Genomic DNA, 16,474 nt, shown 5'->3' on the forward strand with positions numbered 1-16,474 from the left:
AAGCTAGGCAGTTCTGACGTGACATCAGGAAGCACTTTGTGCAGAGTAGTGGAAATCTGGGATCCTTACCAAAAAGCCGTTTAGGCTGGAAGTCAATTGAAAATTTTGAAAACAACGAATAGATTTTTAAGTAGCCACATGTTAGTACAGAACTTGAGTTTGGCTGAAAAAAAGAGATGCTTTCCAAGCTTTGGGTCTTGCATTCATCAAGACAGATGCAAGAATGCCAAATTTCAAAGGAACCAACAATTTATACAGCACAAGAAAAAGGGAGTGCTGATTGGCTCAGATGTTATCATGAAAAATTACCAATGAGCCATTGTTCACATGCTTTCATTCATTCAAATAAGGTGCAATATTTGGACATATTCCTTTTGCCTGGGGAGGACAGATTCCAGCTTATGGATATATGTAGCTACTATCAAGGGTAAATAAGGTGCACAGAGGCCGGTTGATAATCTGAAATTGGTTGTTAGTCTCATTCTTAGCATAGTCGGGATTGCTTAGCAAATGCTGTCCAATCAATTCGGCAAAGATTATAAGGGATCCGGAACAAGGAAGGAAATTTAGAGTTAAGATACAGATCAGCCATGATTTAATTAAGCAGTGGAACTGGGCCAAGGAACTTCATGATTAACTTTGTTTCAATGTCCCCATTATAAACACCGCAAGAGACCATCACGCAACTTTAAAAGCTCAAGGGATTACAAACCAGGTTTATGCAATCTGTCCTCAATTTAACTCTTTAGGTTTTGGTATCATATGAAAGGAGATTCAGGCTACTTGTTCTTGGCTTTGGAGTCTGAATGGTTAAACGGATAGCCATTGATAGTTCTCCAATCTGACTGGCCAGAGACTGTACAAGTGATGGCGCTGCTTTTTTGCCCTTCTAACAATGCTCTATGAATTGAAATGGTGGAAAAGACCTCATGAACAAGACCCCTCTAACCTCACGCATCTCTTCATCAAGTTTCCGCTGTTCCAGAGCCTCTTTCTCGGCCCGTTTCCGATGCTCCTTCTCCACCTTATCGTACTTTTTCCAGTACAACAGCATCTCTTTGGTTAGCCTTCTGGCTCGAGGTAGCGTCTCTTTACAGTTTTTCTGTGCCTGAATGGCAGCCCTCCGCACCTCTCGCATACACTGGTGAGCCAGCTGGGGGACAAATAACAAAACAAGATGTGTGTATCAATATCCTCACTCATTCAAATTGCAGCACTGGATAGTACGCCAGCGCCTGCTGTGTACAAGCACTATGGACCGATAAAACTTCCAGTCACTCAACGTAATCCATAAAAGATTCAACCCTCACAACGCATATGCTTTAAAATGCTTCCCATTTCAAACTAACAAGATAATCTCTAGCAATTAATCTTTGATGTCTCAAAGTCATTTTCTGGCACAGGACATAAAACAAACAGTTATCAGAACTTCTGCTCCAATTCTTCTGCTTACACTGAAATGAAAGCATTGCTCCCATTGACAAAGTTAATCTTTTCCGTAAATTGAAACAGATCGGAACCTATCTCCCCAAATCAACTCCCTGGCCCAAACATGAGCACAGGGCCCTGTCCTATGAGCAGGATGCAACTGCACCCACACCCCCGTCCCAGGGACACAATGTGTGCACAGCCCATTTCACTTATCTACAATTTTCTATATTTCAGTGCAAGTCTGATCTACCTTCTTGGTGTTGGTGAGGATCAGGTTGTGTGCAGAGGACTTCTGTTTGTAGACCTTCAAAAAAAAAAGTACAAGTGGTGTCATAATCAGTCATTCCTCAGCACAAAATTCAAACACAGGAAAACCCTTGTAGCCAGTCTCACGGAACTGGACAGTCGACTAGACCAAAAATCCCCAAGTGTGAGCCTGCCCTTCCCTCAGAGCAGACGTCCCCAGTTTATCATTTCTTCCGTCCTGTGCATTCCCATTTGCCATTCTACAAGGAATATTCAAGAACCTATAGGAATGTAGGAAAGATTCTGTACTTTGCTAATTTCTCATGATTTCTATATTAGCTATCAAGTTTTCTTTTAATCCAAGTTGCAGCTCCTTAGCCATGGCCAGACTTCTTTCTCACCTTTCACCTGTATAGTTTTGTTTTATTTCTCCAATTGCCGCCCTGCTATTGTGAAAGCACCGACTCTTACCACAATTCAATTCCAGCGACATTTGTAAGTAGTTGGCCTATTTTTTTTTTAAACCCAATTATTTTTTTTCAATTCAGGGCCAATTTAGCATGGCCAATCCACCTAACCAGCACATCTTTGGATTGTGGGGGGTGAGACCCATGCAGACACGAGGAGAATGTGCAAACTCAACACAGTGACCCGGAGCCGGGATCAAACCTCAGCACCGTAGGCAGCAGTGCCAACCACTGCACCACTTTGCCGCCTGCAGTTGGCTTATTTGACCATAGGAATCATGGTAGAATTTTAAAATAATTTTTTCACAGGATGTGGGCATCGCTGCCTCGGCCAACACTTAGGCGCATCCCTAATTGCCCTGAGGTGGCAATAGTAAATTGCTGCACTCTAATTCATGAGGTGGAGAGACTGACTGCCCTTGACATTAAAGCTGATTATGCCGCGATTAAAATGGAAGCCAATGGGAATAAAGGTGAAAACGTTCTATTCTTGGAATCATCCCTCGGAAGATGGTTCCTGAAGACCAACCCTGGATATGCTTGCCGGAGTTCCTCAGGTTAGTGTCTCCTACAAGGGTCTGCTTCATACAGGGTTAATGTGGGATTGAGTACAGTACAGGTGTCAACGTGTCAGCAGATGCATGCTTCGGCAATTAAATTGTTACGATAACTGCCTGTTAAAGACAGGTGATGATTATTGGTTCAAACTCCGAAACAGTACAAACAGATATAGCGGGAACATTTGAGGTGGGGGAACCATAAAGAGTTTGTACTTCAACTGAGCTGGATGTAGAATAAACTTATTAAAAGTTAAAGACAAGCTGCTGTATTATTTCTCCCATCATATACTAGCTATGATATTAACATTCGACCCACACAGTGATGTGAAGCAGTAAATTACCCATACCCAGGAGTCAGTTTGTTGTAGAGCAGAGACATGTAAAGACCTGAGCATGGAGATAGCTCCTGGACTGTACCCTTTGTTCTACTTGTTAATAAACATACACAGGTACCCTACTGAAGACATAGTCAAGATACACCGTTCTGTAATCAACATCCTCCCAACAGTGTTGTAGGCCCAGCCACCTTCAGTAGTTTCAGTGAACTCCCTTCCCTAAGGTCAGAAGTGGGGTTGTTCAATGATGATTGCACGAAGGTGCGGAGCTGGGTCAGAGGGCTTGATTCCCAGTGGTTCAGAATGGAACAGAGTTTGTGCAGGGGGTCGGGATTGAAAGCACTAGCAACAGTGCCGCTCCCGATGGCCCCGGGGGAACACTCAGGGAGTCCAGTAATAATAGCTTCATTGAGAATTTGGAGGCAGTTTCGCCAACACTTCGGGTTGGGGGCAGGGTCAAGGGAGATGCCGATTTCGGGGGAACTACAGATTTGAGCCAGGGAAATGGGATAGAAATTTTCGGAAACGGGAGGAGAAGGGGATTAGGGGACTAACAGATTTGTTTCTTAGGGGTCAGTTTGCAGGACTGAAGGAGCTGGAAGCGAAGTATGGGTTGGAGCAGGGGAAAAAATTTAGATACATGCAGGTTCGAGATTTTGACAGAAAGGAGATACAGAGCTTCCTGGTGGAGCCGACCTCCACATTGCTGGAGGAGGTGCTGACGACAAGGGGACTGGAGAAGGGGGCAGTGTCAGCAGTTTACGGGGCTAATGTGGAAGAGGAGAAGGAACCACTGGAAGGGTTCAAAGCGAAGTGGGAGGACAAGTTGGGAGAGGATATGGAACGCACGCACGCACACAAGGTGGTGTACAGGGCACACCTCACGAGGGCGAGGATGAGCCGATTCTTTGAAGGAGAGGAGGATGTGTGTGAACATTGCGGCCCCCCACCCGCCCTGCTAATCATGTTCATATGTTTTGGTCCTGTCCAAAGCTGGAGGATTACTGGAAGGGGGTTTTTAGGGTAATCTCGAAAGTGGTGCACGTGAAACTGGATCCAGGCCCCCGGGAGGCCATATTCGGGGTGTCGGACCAGCCGGGGTTGGAAACGGGTGCAGAGGCAGATATCGTAGCCTTTGCCTCGTTGATCGCCCAAAGGTGGATCCTGTTGGGATGGAGATCAACCTCTCCACCCTGTGCCCTGGCGTGGCGGAGGACTTGTTGGAATTCTTGACTCTTGAGAAGGCGAAGTTTGAACTGAGGGGAAGGATGGAGGGGTTCCACAATTCATGGGCATTATTCATTATGCACTTTCAAGAACTGGATAACATCGAACATTAGTTGGTGCGGTGGGTGGGAGGGGGACTGTGTGTGTTAATGGCGACTATGGGTGATTGCTGATTCCTTTTTGTCATCTGTTTATGTGAACAATTATGGAGGTTTGGTGGGAAGATGGGATCATTGTTATTGATATGGGGATTGACATATTCGTTAATGATTATTCTTTATTGTTGGTGGGTTTAAATTTGGGAGAAAATGTGAAAAAGGAGGTGAATAAAAATATTTTTAAAAAATGATGATTGCAGCGTTCAGTACCATTCACAACTCCTCACATATGTAGCCAGACCTGGACAACATTCAGGCTTTGATTGGCGCGCACACACATACAGAAGCACGCACGCGCAGAGACACACCCACGCGCAGAGGCACACACACGCTCGCGCAGAGGCGCACACACGCGCAGAGGCACGCACACACATGCACAGAGGCGCGCGCACAGAGGCGCACATACACACACACGCGTGCAGAGGTGCACACACAGACACACGCGCAGAGGTACGCACACGCACAGAGGAGGTGGAACCCCCTCCTGCTACCATTGCAGCATGTCTGAAGAACAGCAGAAGAGCATTCCTGCTTGCTGAATACGATGTGTAACACTTTAACTGCCCACCTTGGGAACCTCCTTTTTGGCAATACTGAGCCACACCTTGCGTCGCCTTGCATTCAATTGCTCTAAATTCAGGTGCTTTTTCTTTGAACCTAGAGGAGGAGCATCATGGGAGAACTTGGCGAATATTTTCATCTCAGTCCTCCGCGGGGATTCTCCAGACGAGTGTTCCTCCTCGCGCTTCCTCCTCTTCTTTCCTTTCTTCAATTTGGCTGAGGAAAAGGAGATAAGTCAGTAAAGAATGTCATTCATCTCCAGATAAACTACCCTGCTTTGATACAGTCATCACCCCAAATTCCTACAGTAGCAAGGAATTGTTTATAACTGTGTACTAGAAGCAACCCACTGTTGAGTCAAAGTTCTACTTTTACTAATGGCATTAACAAAAAGGTAGTTTACTTCTCATGTAAGTTTCCCTTGTGCCTTCCGGTCAGTTTCTGCACCAACTGTGCCAGATCTGGTTGCATTACATCAGACAGTTTCTTTACCAAAACTGCTCACCAGCCCAAGATCATCCTGACATACAGAGATAATTCAAAGTTTCTTTTCTTGCTTATTGCACATCCCCTGATAGCCCTCTGCCCTGTCCCCTCCATCTTCACATCAAAGTACAAGGAGTTCACAGACTTATTTGACATTATGTTTGAGATCATCCCTCCAGCAGACGTGAAAACTTCCATCCCTTCTTTTGCCCATCCAAACAGTTTTTTCTCCTGCCCTGGACCTGAACTCTCATCATTCTACACTATCTTCCTACTTCCATTAAAATGGCAAGCAATCAAATTCCCTCCCTGGCCCCCGTTACCTGTTAATAGTTATTTCTCCTTAGATACTACCCTCTTTCTTTCAAATCTGCAATCCACTCCCTCCTTCTCAAATCAATCACTCAGCAATTAATTTCCGCCAACAATGAATTGGCCCAAATTGTCACAAATTATATGCTGTATAGTTGTATGGTGAACCATTGCTCCTCTTCCTTCTCTACAGCCTTTGATACTAATGACCATACCATCCTCTTCCAATATCTCTTCTCCATCATTCAACTAGGTGAGGCTATTTGAATACATGCTTGAAGTTGGCAATTCAACATAGCTGCTCCCTTCTCAGCCTTTTGGCTAGGATTAAGCCTAAAATGAGGTGCAATGCCTTTTCTGGTCATCTTGGATCTTGCAAGTCTGTCTTGAGACCATGAATTTGCTTCGTTTTCAATTGATTTTTGGAGCAAGGAATGAGACGGAATAAGGGTTTGCCTTGTCCAGTCTGCGCATGACTGTAACTTTAAGGATGGGATATATATTTTTCATAAAACACAGATGTCCCCATTTGGGAAAGAGTTAGGGAATCATTGTCAGAGTATATAAAACAGTTCACTCTAGATGTCTGGGAGGAACTGGGGGAGCCTTCTGTCTTGGGAATAAACCTGTTTTAAGGTTCAGGCTAGCTTCAGACTGATTCTTCTTCAAAACACAATTATTCAAATTAACATGGTTGCAGCGGATGAATTTTGGCGATCGGTTGCTGAATAAGAAGCCTATCCTCTTGAGAGAAAAAGAAGCATATTGCTGCTGACAAACTCGCAGAATGTTGGAAGGACTTTGCAAAGGAGCTGGTTTAGCTCACAGGGGCTGGTTTAGCTCACTCGGCTAAATCGCTGGCTTTTAAAGCAGACCAAGCAGGCCAGCAGCACGGTTCGATTCCCGTACCGGCCTCCCCGGACAGGTGCCGGAATGTGGCGACTAGGGGCTTTTCACAGTAACTTCATTGAAGCCTACTCGTGACAATAAGCGATTTTCATTTCATTTCAAAATCTCAGGCTTCGACATTCCACTGTTTTTTCCCCCAGAAGCAGAACCATGGCAGCAATGGAAAAATTAAGTTTCATAGAATTAATTTACAGTGCAGAAGGAGGCCATTCGGCCCATCGGGTCTGTACCGGCTGTTGGAAAGAGCACCCAACCCAACCCCACACCTCCACCCTATCCCCACGATTAGCCCATGGAAGAACATATTATGGACTTTGATAAGTCGTATAGGAGACTGAAAATGTTTAACCTTCAAATCCCAAAGTTTGTATGAGTATTTAAGTTACTTGATTGTGCAATAATTTCTTACGTCAGTAGATTTCTTTATATTGATGGGGGTTCAATTGCATGGGAAAGATTCTTTCCTAGACCAAATGGCTCCTGCCCTAAAAATACTAGGGAAAACTGTCATTTCCAGATACTTTCCTATCAAATATAGGCAAGTCTGATAAAGCAAAGGACGGAGGATTCCATGGTGCCCAAATTTTGAAATCGACAAAAATATTAAACTCAGATTTCAGTACAACGGTGAGGTTGTTGATAGGCGGTCTGAATATGTTCGTATGTTTAGCGAATTTTTGAGTAGAAACAAAAAGTGGGTATGGGGCAGTGATCGTAGGCACTTCAACCCAAGAACTGCATGGGGAATCATTAATCGATGCGATTCCAAATATCATTATGCATTGAATTGCCCGCAATGAAAGAATTGTGTTTTTCATAGAATTTACAGTGCAGGAGGCCACACGGCCTATCGAGTCTGCACCGGCTCTTGGAAAGAGCACCCTACCCAACCCCACACCTCAACCCAATCCCCATAACCCAGGAACCCCACCGAACACTAAGGGCAATTTGGCATGGCGAATCCACCTAACCTGCACATCTTTGGACTGTGGGAGGAAACCGGAGCACCCGGAGGAAACCCACGCACACACGGGGAGAACATGTAGACTCCGCACAGGCAGTGATCCAAGCCGGGAATCGAACCTGGGACCCTGGAGCTGTGAAGCAATTGTGCTAACCACTGTGCTACCATGCTGCCCTTTGAAATAACACATTAAAGAAATGATTCCAAGCCTGAACATGATGGTGGTAATTGCTCTGAAGGAATTGTGTTGGTCACTGGGATATTGAATCTGGTGAGGAATATTTGGATTACTGATTCATCTGACTGCGCAGTTTTAGATAGCAGTTGCACTTCCAATGTGTGGGGTGGATTGATTTAACTGCCACATGGAATCACTGAGGCAGATTCGCAGAAGGTAATAGTAATCTTTAATAGTGTCACAAGTAGGCTTACATTAACACTGCAATGAAGTTACTGTGAAAAGTCTCAAGTCGTCGACTACCGTGCCTGTTCAGGTACATTGAGGGAGAATTTAGAATGTCCAATTCACCCAACAAGCACATCTTTTGGGACTTGTGGGAGGAAACCAGACAGCACATGGAGGAAACCCACGCACACGGGGAGAATATGCAGACTCTGCACAGACAGTGCCCCAAGCCGGGAATCAAACCCGGATCCTTGGCTCTGTGAAGTACCAGTGCTAAACACTGTGCTACTGTGCCGCTTAGGAGTAGGGAATCTCTACCTACTTCAGATTTGGGGATAACATGAAAACATCTGGCAGAAGAGTAGTTCTCCCTTGCAGGATAGTTAGGACCAATCTCCATCAGTACCAATGTGGTTGCTCCTGAAATACCTCTATTGCTGAGCAGATCTATGTTGACAAAAGCACAGATGAAGCTTGACATGGAGAATGACAGAGTGACTGTGTTCAGGAAACCTGGATTTACGTTTTACTTGGGCAGGCCATTACTGCCTGGCATTAAGGAAGCAGATATTTCTCGAAGAGTACAAGCAGCCATGTTAACTTGGAAATAAAAGTTTGGTGGACATGATGGTGATTATTTGGAACTTGCATAGACAATTTGCACATCCAGTGACATAAATATTTAGAGTCTACTGCGGGATGTTGGATCGAAAGAATGTGACAACCAAGTCACAGTTCAATGTGACATTTGTGTTAGATATCGAAGGACATGACCACGTCCTGTTGTGAGTTTGCCACTGGCCAGGGAATTTAATTATGTCGTGGTAATGGACTTGAGCATATGGAATAAGGATCATTGTGTTTCTTTTTCTACACTTTATGGCAACTAGACTTGGCCTATCTACAGTACTACGTTGCAAGAACAAACGGACCATTGTTGATAAGGTCACGGAGAAGTGCGTTGGTACCAGTTTAGGAACACAAATGTAATTCCTGACAGATAATGGATGGCAATGGGGGCACAGTGGTTAGCACTGCTGCCTCACAGCGCTAGGGACCCGGTTTCAATCCTAGCCCCGGGTCTCAACCCACAACCCAAAGGTGCGTAGGGTAGGCGCATTGGCTACGCCAAATTGCCTCTTAATTAAAAAAACAATGAATTGGGTACTCTAAGTTTATTTTTTAAAAAGATAATGGATGGAATTTGTGAATTAAGGAATTTTGGGACGGGTTAAAATTTGAATCTCAGTAATGCATACTGAGATTGAGAGCCTGTTCAACAATATTTTATACGAGAGGAATCAAGCAGTGATGGCGACATGTCACATAAGGTACCGGCTAAACAACCAGATTGCAAGTTGAAAATGGTGTAGGCGTGGGCAGTACATGCACAGAATTCTTTACAAATGGTTTGGGCACGGGTATACTCAAGTGTACAGAAGAAATCAAAATTTGCCTTTCAGTGCTGTCAGATGCTCCCCAAGCTCTTGAAGTAATTACCATTTCCTCTGCCCACTTGAATGCCTTCCCTGCAAGCAGGAAGGTTTTCATGAAGACAGAGGTTTCAGAAAGAATTAGGAGAGCACTGCAACACTGCATCAGACCATCTGAGGTAGAATTTAGTTCAGGTGATTTGGTTTATTATAAGAGAGACAGGCAAATGGAATGGAAAGGCACAAGGAGTGCTCTACGATGTGAACGGAAAATTGTGATTGTTTAACTTGAGAATCAAACAATAAAAGTGCATTCTTCACAGGCCATCAAAATTAATTAGGAATTTACGAATACTAACAATGTGGTGGAAGGCGACTAAGCACCATGTGCATCACATACTCATATTGTGTGGGGCAGAGCCGGAGGGACATGATCTAATGGACGAGGAATTTGATGGAAAATTGGATTGTGATAAAGAGGAAGAGGCGGATCTGTCCAGAGGTCAGCTGCCCAAGTTGGTTCCGGGTATTGTATTGTCCAGCAGGATCTGATAATTGGAGAGATTAAATAAAAGTGAGACAGGCAGGAATATCTCCTGGAAAGTACAAGAATTGGCTGAATGTCCAGTTTGTTGCATGGGTCAGGTGATGATTCCGGACTGAGGAAATGTTAACGTACAGTGGATAGGACCTTTGGCAGGGTAAGCAAGTGATCTGACAGTAGGATCCCAGAAAGATTTAAGCAGACAAAAATAGAGATCATAGCCTGACTAGATGTCATAGTAAAGTGGAGACTGCCGAATCATTATGACAAAGGAGCAGAGGCAGGAGTCCCCACGACCAGAGTTTTTGCAACGGCAGGCAAGTTCAGAAGTAGTTGGACAATTGGAAGAGTTGAGAGTTTTGAACGAGAGCTGGTTTAAACAACTTATTTAGTATTATGGGTATTAGAAATAGGAGATCTGTTTCAGCTCAATTCATGTCTCTTTACTTGGGTGCTAAGGGTGAAAAATTTAGCTTCATGTTAAACAAAGGTGTCTGCATGCCTATAGGTTTTAGTTTCACTTTAAACTGCCTGCATTGTAATTACGGGCTTACAATGTAAAAGCAATTACAGGATTTTAAAAACTAAACTGTTGCTTAGCAATGAGACCCACACTGAAAAGCAGATGCATTTGGGTTTAGATGCAACCAGGTTACCCAAAAGACAAGATGTTTTCACAGAAACTGTAAGAAGTCTTACAACACCAGGTTAAAGTCCAACAGGTTTGTTTCAAACACGAGCTTTCGGAGCACGGCTCCTTCTTCAGGTGACAGATGAAGAAGGAGCCGTGCTCCGAAAGCTCGTGTTTGAAACAAACCTGTTGGACTTTAACCTGGTGTTGTAAGACTTCTTACTGTGCTCACCCCAGTCCAACGCCGGCATCTCCACATCATGTTCACAGAAACTGCCAGTACAGGCAAAACAAACAGAAACTGCCAATGCGGGCAAAACAATACAGTGATGCAGAAATATAAGTTAAGAGCCAGAATTCCTTGCCCAGTGAAGCAGCTGAGGCTCCTTCATTAAATGTTTTTAAGGTAAAGATAGATAGTTTTTTGAAGAATAAAGGGATTAAGGGTTATGGTGTTCAGGCCGGAAAGTGGAGCTGAGTCCACAAAAGATCAGCCATGATCTCATTGAATGGCGGAGCAGGCTCGAGGGGCCAGATGGCCTACTCCTGCTCCTAGTTCTTATGTTCTTATGCCAGATGGGACAGCCAGAAATTGAATGAGTGTCTCAGGAAATTAAAGGAATAAAGAACAGAAATCTGGTAAAGAGTTCTTTGAAGTGAAGTCAGGAGCATAGGAAGCAGCTCCCAGTTAGTTAAAGGTAGAGCTGCGAGATTGCAAACCTGGTGACGTCGGCTGGCAAGAAACCAAGTATCTGAAGTAATCCTCAAGTTGGCGGCACCTTAATACAATCTGGGAAGCAGTGATATTCTTGTGGCGTGGTTGGGTACCCGAGAGATTGCGTTGAAGCTTGATGCATGTGACAATCCAAGGCAGGGGAATACTGAAAAGATTACATGAGGACATAGGTTTAAGGTGCGAGGGGCAAAGTTTAGAGATGGGCGAGAGAAGTTTTTTTTCACAGAGGATAGTGGGTGCCAGGAACTCGCTGCCTGAGGTGGTGATAGAAGCAGGTACGATAGTGGCAAGTAAGGGGCGTTTTGACAAATACAACAGGATGGGAAAAGAGGGATACGGACCCCGGAAATGTAGACAGTTTTAGGTTAGACGGGCAGCATGGTCGGTGCAGGCTTGGAGGTCTGTGCTGTACTTCCCTTTGTTCTTTGATGTTGATCCTTGGTGAGGACACCTGAGAGAGAGCCTTGTGTGGAGGGAGACTTCAAAGTATGTTCTTCGAGAGTGGAGTTTGGAAATCCTCGTGGGAAATCCAGAGTTTTAGTGAAACACGCGTCTGGGTGGGTTAATGAGAAATCCACAGAAGTTGTATTGAGTGGTGTGTGCCAATTGCTTTCAGGGTGTGGTGCGTATGACCACATTTCGCCATTGGCTTACACGAACTGTGTACTTAGAATATTAGAGTATAAGATAATAACTAATATTATCCTTACAAATCTGCATATATCTGTAATAGGTATAGTTGGAGTGAAGGAGTAGTATATTATAGTTAATACTGTTTAATGTTTTTTCTTTTGTCAGCAGTCCTGCAACAGTCCACATCTCGTATCGGCCTCCCCGAACAGGTGCCGGAATGTGGTGACTAGGCGCTTTTCACAGTAACTTCATTGAAGCCTACTTGTGACAATAAGTGATTATTATTATCTCTAAACAAAAAATATAAGTTAAGAGCCAGAATCTGACCAGAAGGATCAGCTGGAATCATAACTGTGTATTCAGAAGTTCTAAATAACAGTCAGCCAGCACTTTATAGGTGGATCGGCACAGACATGGTCCTACCAGATAGCACTTAAAGGCCAAGACTACATTAGTAGCCCAGGGATTTTAATAATGCTTAGCAGATCAAGAAATCAGACTGGTCTAGCCCACAGCAGGGACGGTAATTTTGACTTTTTTTATTTGGCCTATTTGGTGGCGTTTGAGTGTAAATTGGTAGATATAAAATTGCATTTCTTCAGAGGAATCACCTCCAGAGGTGGAGAGAAAATGCTGGAATTTGAATAAGTGGGTATATGGTGTCATAATATCCACTCATGTATATAATGAGGTGCAGACAGGCAGTGATTGACACACAGGATGACCAGTAAGCACACAACACAGTGCAGCCAATCACCAGACAGGACGCTACCACTATAAAGCCAGAGGGCACTAGGTTTCCCGCTCTCTCTGGACTCAGCCACTGAGACAGTCAGAGTCCACGAGCTGGCAAGTGCAAACACCATGCAGTAGCTAGTAAGTCTGGTCAGGCTACTATTAGGTCTCCAGTCAGTTCAGTATAGTGTCGAGCCACAGCTGAATATGTTTATCAGTTCTATTGTTGAATAAAACAGTGCTGGATCTTCTCCAGTGTTAGATGTCTGTTTCTAGTTTCCCTGCATCGAGTGCAGTCCACATCGAACCAACCTGCCTGACACATCATATGGTTTAAACAATGCTTCCTGAGTTAATCGGCAAAGTTAAAGTTGGGTTGTCTCCAAATGAAGGCAAATCTTGTCAGGTTTTACTGGCACCATGGTGGAAAACTGGTAGGCATCTTCGTGGTGCATATTGATGACTTCCTGTGGGGTGGCACTAGTGAGTTTCAGGAGTTATTGACACAATCAGAACAGATTTTAAGGTTGGGAGTCTGGCTAAAGGGACCTTTAAATATATTGGGTCAGAAATAAAACACTATAGGTCTGAGGTTACTTTGTATCAACAATGGTATTTAGAGACCTGTTGCAGTCATCAGGCTAGGACTTCGCAAAAAGATGCAGACGCTTCCAAGGATATGTCAGAGCAGCTGCAAGTCTGGTTGGGCAGCTAAAATAATTGGGCACACAGGCTAGGCCGGATGCAAGTTTTGATGTTGTTGCACTGTAATGAAACAGCCCACGATCCTGGATATCTTACGGGCGAATAGAACATTTAATAAGTTATAGATAGAGAAACTCAAGTTTCTATCTTTGGGTGACCCTAAGAATATAAAATTGTTCGTGTTCAGTGACATCTCTCTTGCAAGTCTTGTTGATGGGTTTTCAAGTGCAGCAGGTTTAATAATACTTCTTCTGGGTGAAAATGGGAAGTGCTATCCCTTGACCTGGGAAGCCAAGAAAATAAGGCGAGTCGTAAAGTGCACCCTGACTGCAGAGACTCTTGCACTAATGGAGGCAGTTAACATGGCATTCTTTTTATATTGAACATTCAAGGAAATATTACATGGAGAAATAATGACGCAAATGTCCCATTGGAAAATTAAGTTGAGAACTGATCCCTTTGGAATAATGAATGCTCCACAAAGAGTGCGAGTGAAAAAAGATTCAGAATTGATATTGATAGTCTAAAACAAATGGCAGACAAAAATAATTCTCTCGTGCTCCAGTGGGTTGATACAAGCCATCAGTTATGGGACTGTTTCACCAAAGGGAATGCTTAGAATTAAAAATTGTTGGGCATACTATACTAGCTCTTTGTCTGGGCATTGTAGGTAACAGATGAGGAACATATCAGCCATGATTGAATGGCGGTGGAGCAGACTCAATGGGCCGAATGGCCTAATTCTTCTCCTATATCTTATGAACTTATGAAAAAGGATGACTCTACATGGTGGCGCAGTGGTTAGCACTGTAGCCTCACGGTGCAGAGGGCCCAGGTTAATCCCGACCCCAGGCCATTGTGCATGTGGAGTTTGTACATTCTCCCCGTGTCTGTGTGGGTCTCACCCCTACAACCCAAAGATGTGCAAGGTTGGTGGAATGGTCACGCTAAATTACCCCTCAATTGGAAAAAAAGAATTAGGTACTCAAAATTTATTTTTAAAAGGACGATTCAGGATGAGTTGTTTTTTTTTTGAAAATGAATGATTTTTTTCTATCTTCAGTCTTACATTTTCTGAAAATAAAGCGCACTTGGCTTTTCTATGTCTTTTTTGAAAACAGGAATCTGCTAATGCTGAAATTGTGCTGCAATTGAATACATGCTTTAAGATGGTAATTGAGCCCAGCATCCTCGCAAGAGCAGATAAACCAGTTTACTTTTGGTGTCTGGGGGACCTGGAGCATCTGCGACTTGCTGTTTTGGAAATAAACCCGTAAGGTGCAGGCTAGATCTGTTTCATTCTTCCTCAACTTACAGTAATATAAGAATTATCAGAGACTTGGTAACATTTTCACCTACTCAGCTGTAGCCAGAGAATCACGTGTACCCACAGTTGCTGCTCGAGCATCTCCAGGTTCTAACCGTGGGCCCCTTTTTCTCATGTACCTGCTGCCTCTCACCATTTTTATACATAGTGCCAGGATCCACATGTACACCAACACCTTCTCTTCATTGCCTGATTTATAACCACTTGCCTTAGACGAGCAACTAAATGCTGGAACAAATATAGCCATCGTCTTTGAACCCCTCATCATGTATTTATATATCACCCTAAACATAATAAATTAAAAGGCACTTCACGGAGTATTACAAAATCAAATCTGGCACCAAACCACACAAGGGAGATATTAGGAAATATTAATTACAAGTTTGGGTAAGGAGAGATTTTAAGGAGTCTCCTCCTTAAAGGAGGGAACAGAGGGACAGAAAGGTGTAGGGGGGATATTCGATAACTTAGCAGCAAATTCAGCCACCAATGCTGGAGAATTAAAATTGGGATGTTTCAGAGGCCAGAATTAGATGAGTACAGATATTTCAATTGGTTGTAGTGCTCTGAGATTATAGAGATGGGGAGAGAGCAAGGCCATGGAAGGATTTGGAAACAAAGAAGAGAATTCTAAAGTCAAGGTGTTGCTTAACCAGGAGCGAAAGTTAGTCAGCAGGTACAAGAGTGATGGAAAATGGACCCTGGTGCAATTAAGAACACGGGCACATCCTCAAGTAAAGAACAATGCGGAAGGCCAGACAGGAGTGCACTGGGATAGTCACGTCTACATGCAACAATAGATGACAGTTTCAACAGTGGATGAGTTGATGGTAGGAACAAAGTTGAGAAATGTTATAGAGGCAGAGACAAAATAAATCTCACTGGTGACACGGATGTGCAACAGGCAACACATATTGAGGTCACAGGTGCCAGGGAGATGGATGCAGTCAGTCAGTGGGGAATGGAGTCTGTATTTGGGGACGAAAACCATTATCTTTGGTCTTCCCCATATTTGGTTGGAGGGAATTTCTGCTCACCCAGCAAGCTGTCTGACAACTTAGACAATGGATGGTTCAGAAGAGATAGTTCGGTAGAGCTGGTGCCATCATGCTGCGATGTCTCCAAACGGCAGCATGTGGATGAGTAATAGAAGGGAGGCAAGGATTCTTGGGCGGAAATGGTACGGTCTGGAAGAGAAACCATTGCAGATGTCAGTCTGACTACAACTTTGCAGATAAACCTGGTGAGCACAGGAAATCCAATAGGACAACCGTTGAGAACATGGCACAGGCAACTCTGTCAAAGGCTGAAGACACATAAAGGAGGGGAAAATTGTCACAACATATAGTATGTCATTTGTGACTTTATTAGCTGTTGCACTACTGTGGCAAGGGCCGAAACTGATTGGAAGGAATAAAAAATGGAGTTCCATTAAAGTTGGGCATGGATCCAAGAGAGTATAACACCTTCAGGGTTGTAAATGGGATGGTTGCAAGCATGATGGAGTGAAGTGCTGGCTCTTTTAAGTAGGAGTGATGATGTCAAAATGACAGTTTTGAAGGCGAGAGGAACAGCACTTGAAAAGAAAGAACCATTAACAATATCCGCCAACATGGAGAAGATGGAGGATCTGCAATTTAGTGGGAATAGGGTCAAGAGAGCAGAAGG

General features: G+C 43.9%; 1 protein-coding gene across 6 annotated transcripts in view; it reads right to left on the minus strand.

Moving 5' to 3' along the window:
• Positions 1-16,474, minus strand: part of ino80 (INO80 complex ATPase subunit) — a 314,154-nt gene that overhangs the window by 232,960 nt on the left and 64,720 nt on the right. For all 6 annotated transcript variants that reach the window (XM_038782859.1, XM_038782838.1, XM_038782829.1 and 3 more), the window contains 3 exons: positions 4,993-5,201; positions 1,682-1,735; positions 950-1,153 (listed from right to left, as the gene is read on the minus strand). In XM_038782859.1, coding sequence (XP_038638787.1) covers positions 950-1,153; positions 1,682-1,735; positions 4,993-5,201 — 467 coding nt within the window. The remainder of the gene's footprint in view (positions 1-949; positions 1,154-1,681; positions 1,736-4,992; positions 5,202-16,474) is intronic.

The sequence above is a fragment of the Scyliorhinus canicula genome, chromosome 2 (assembly GCF_902713615.1).
Source record: "Scyliorhinus canicula chromosome 2, sScyCan1.1, whole genome shotgun sequence".
Taxonomy (NCBI): Eukaryota; Metazoa; Chordata; class Chondrichthyes; order Carcharhiniformes; family Scyliorhinidae; genus Scyliorhinus; species Scyliorhinus canicula.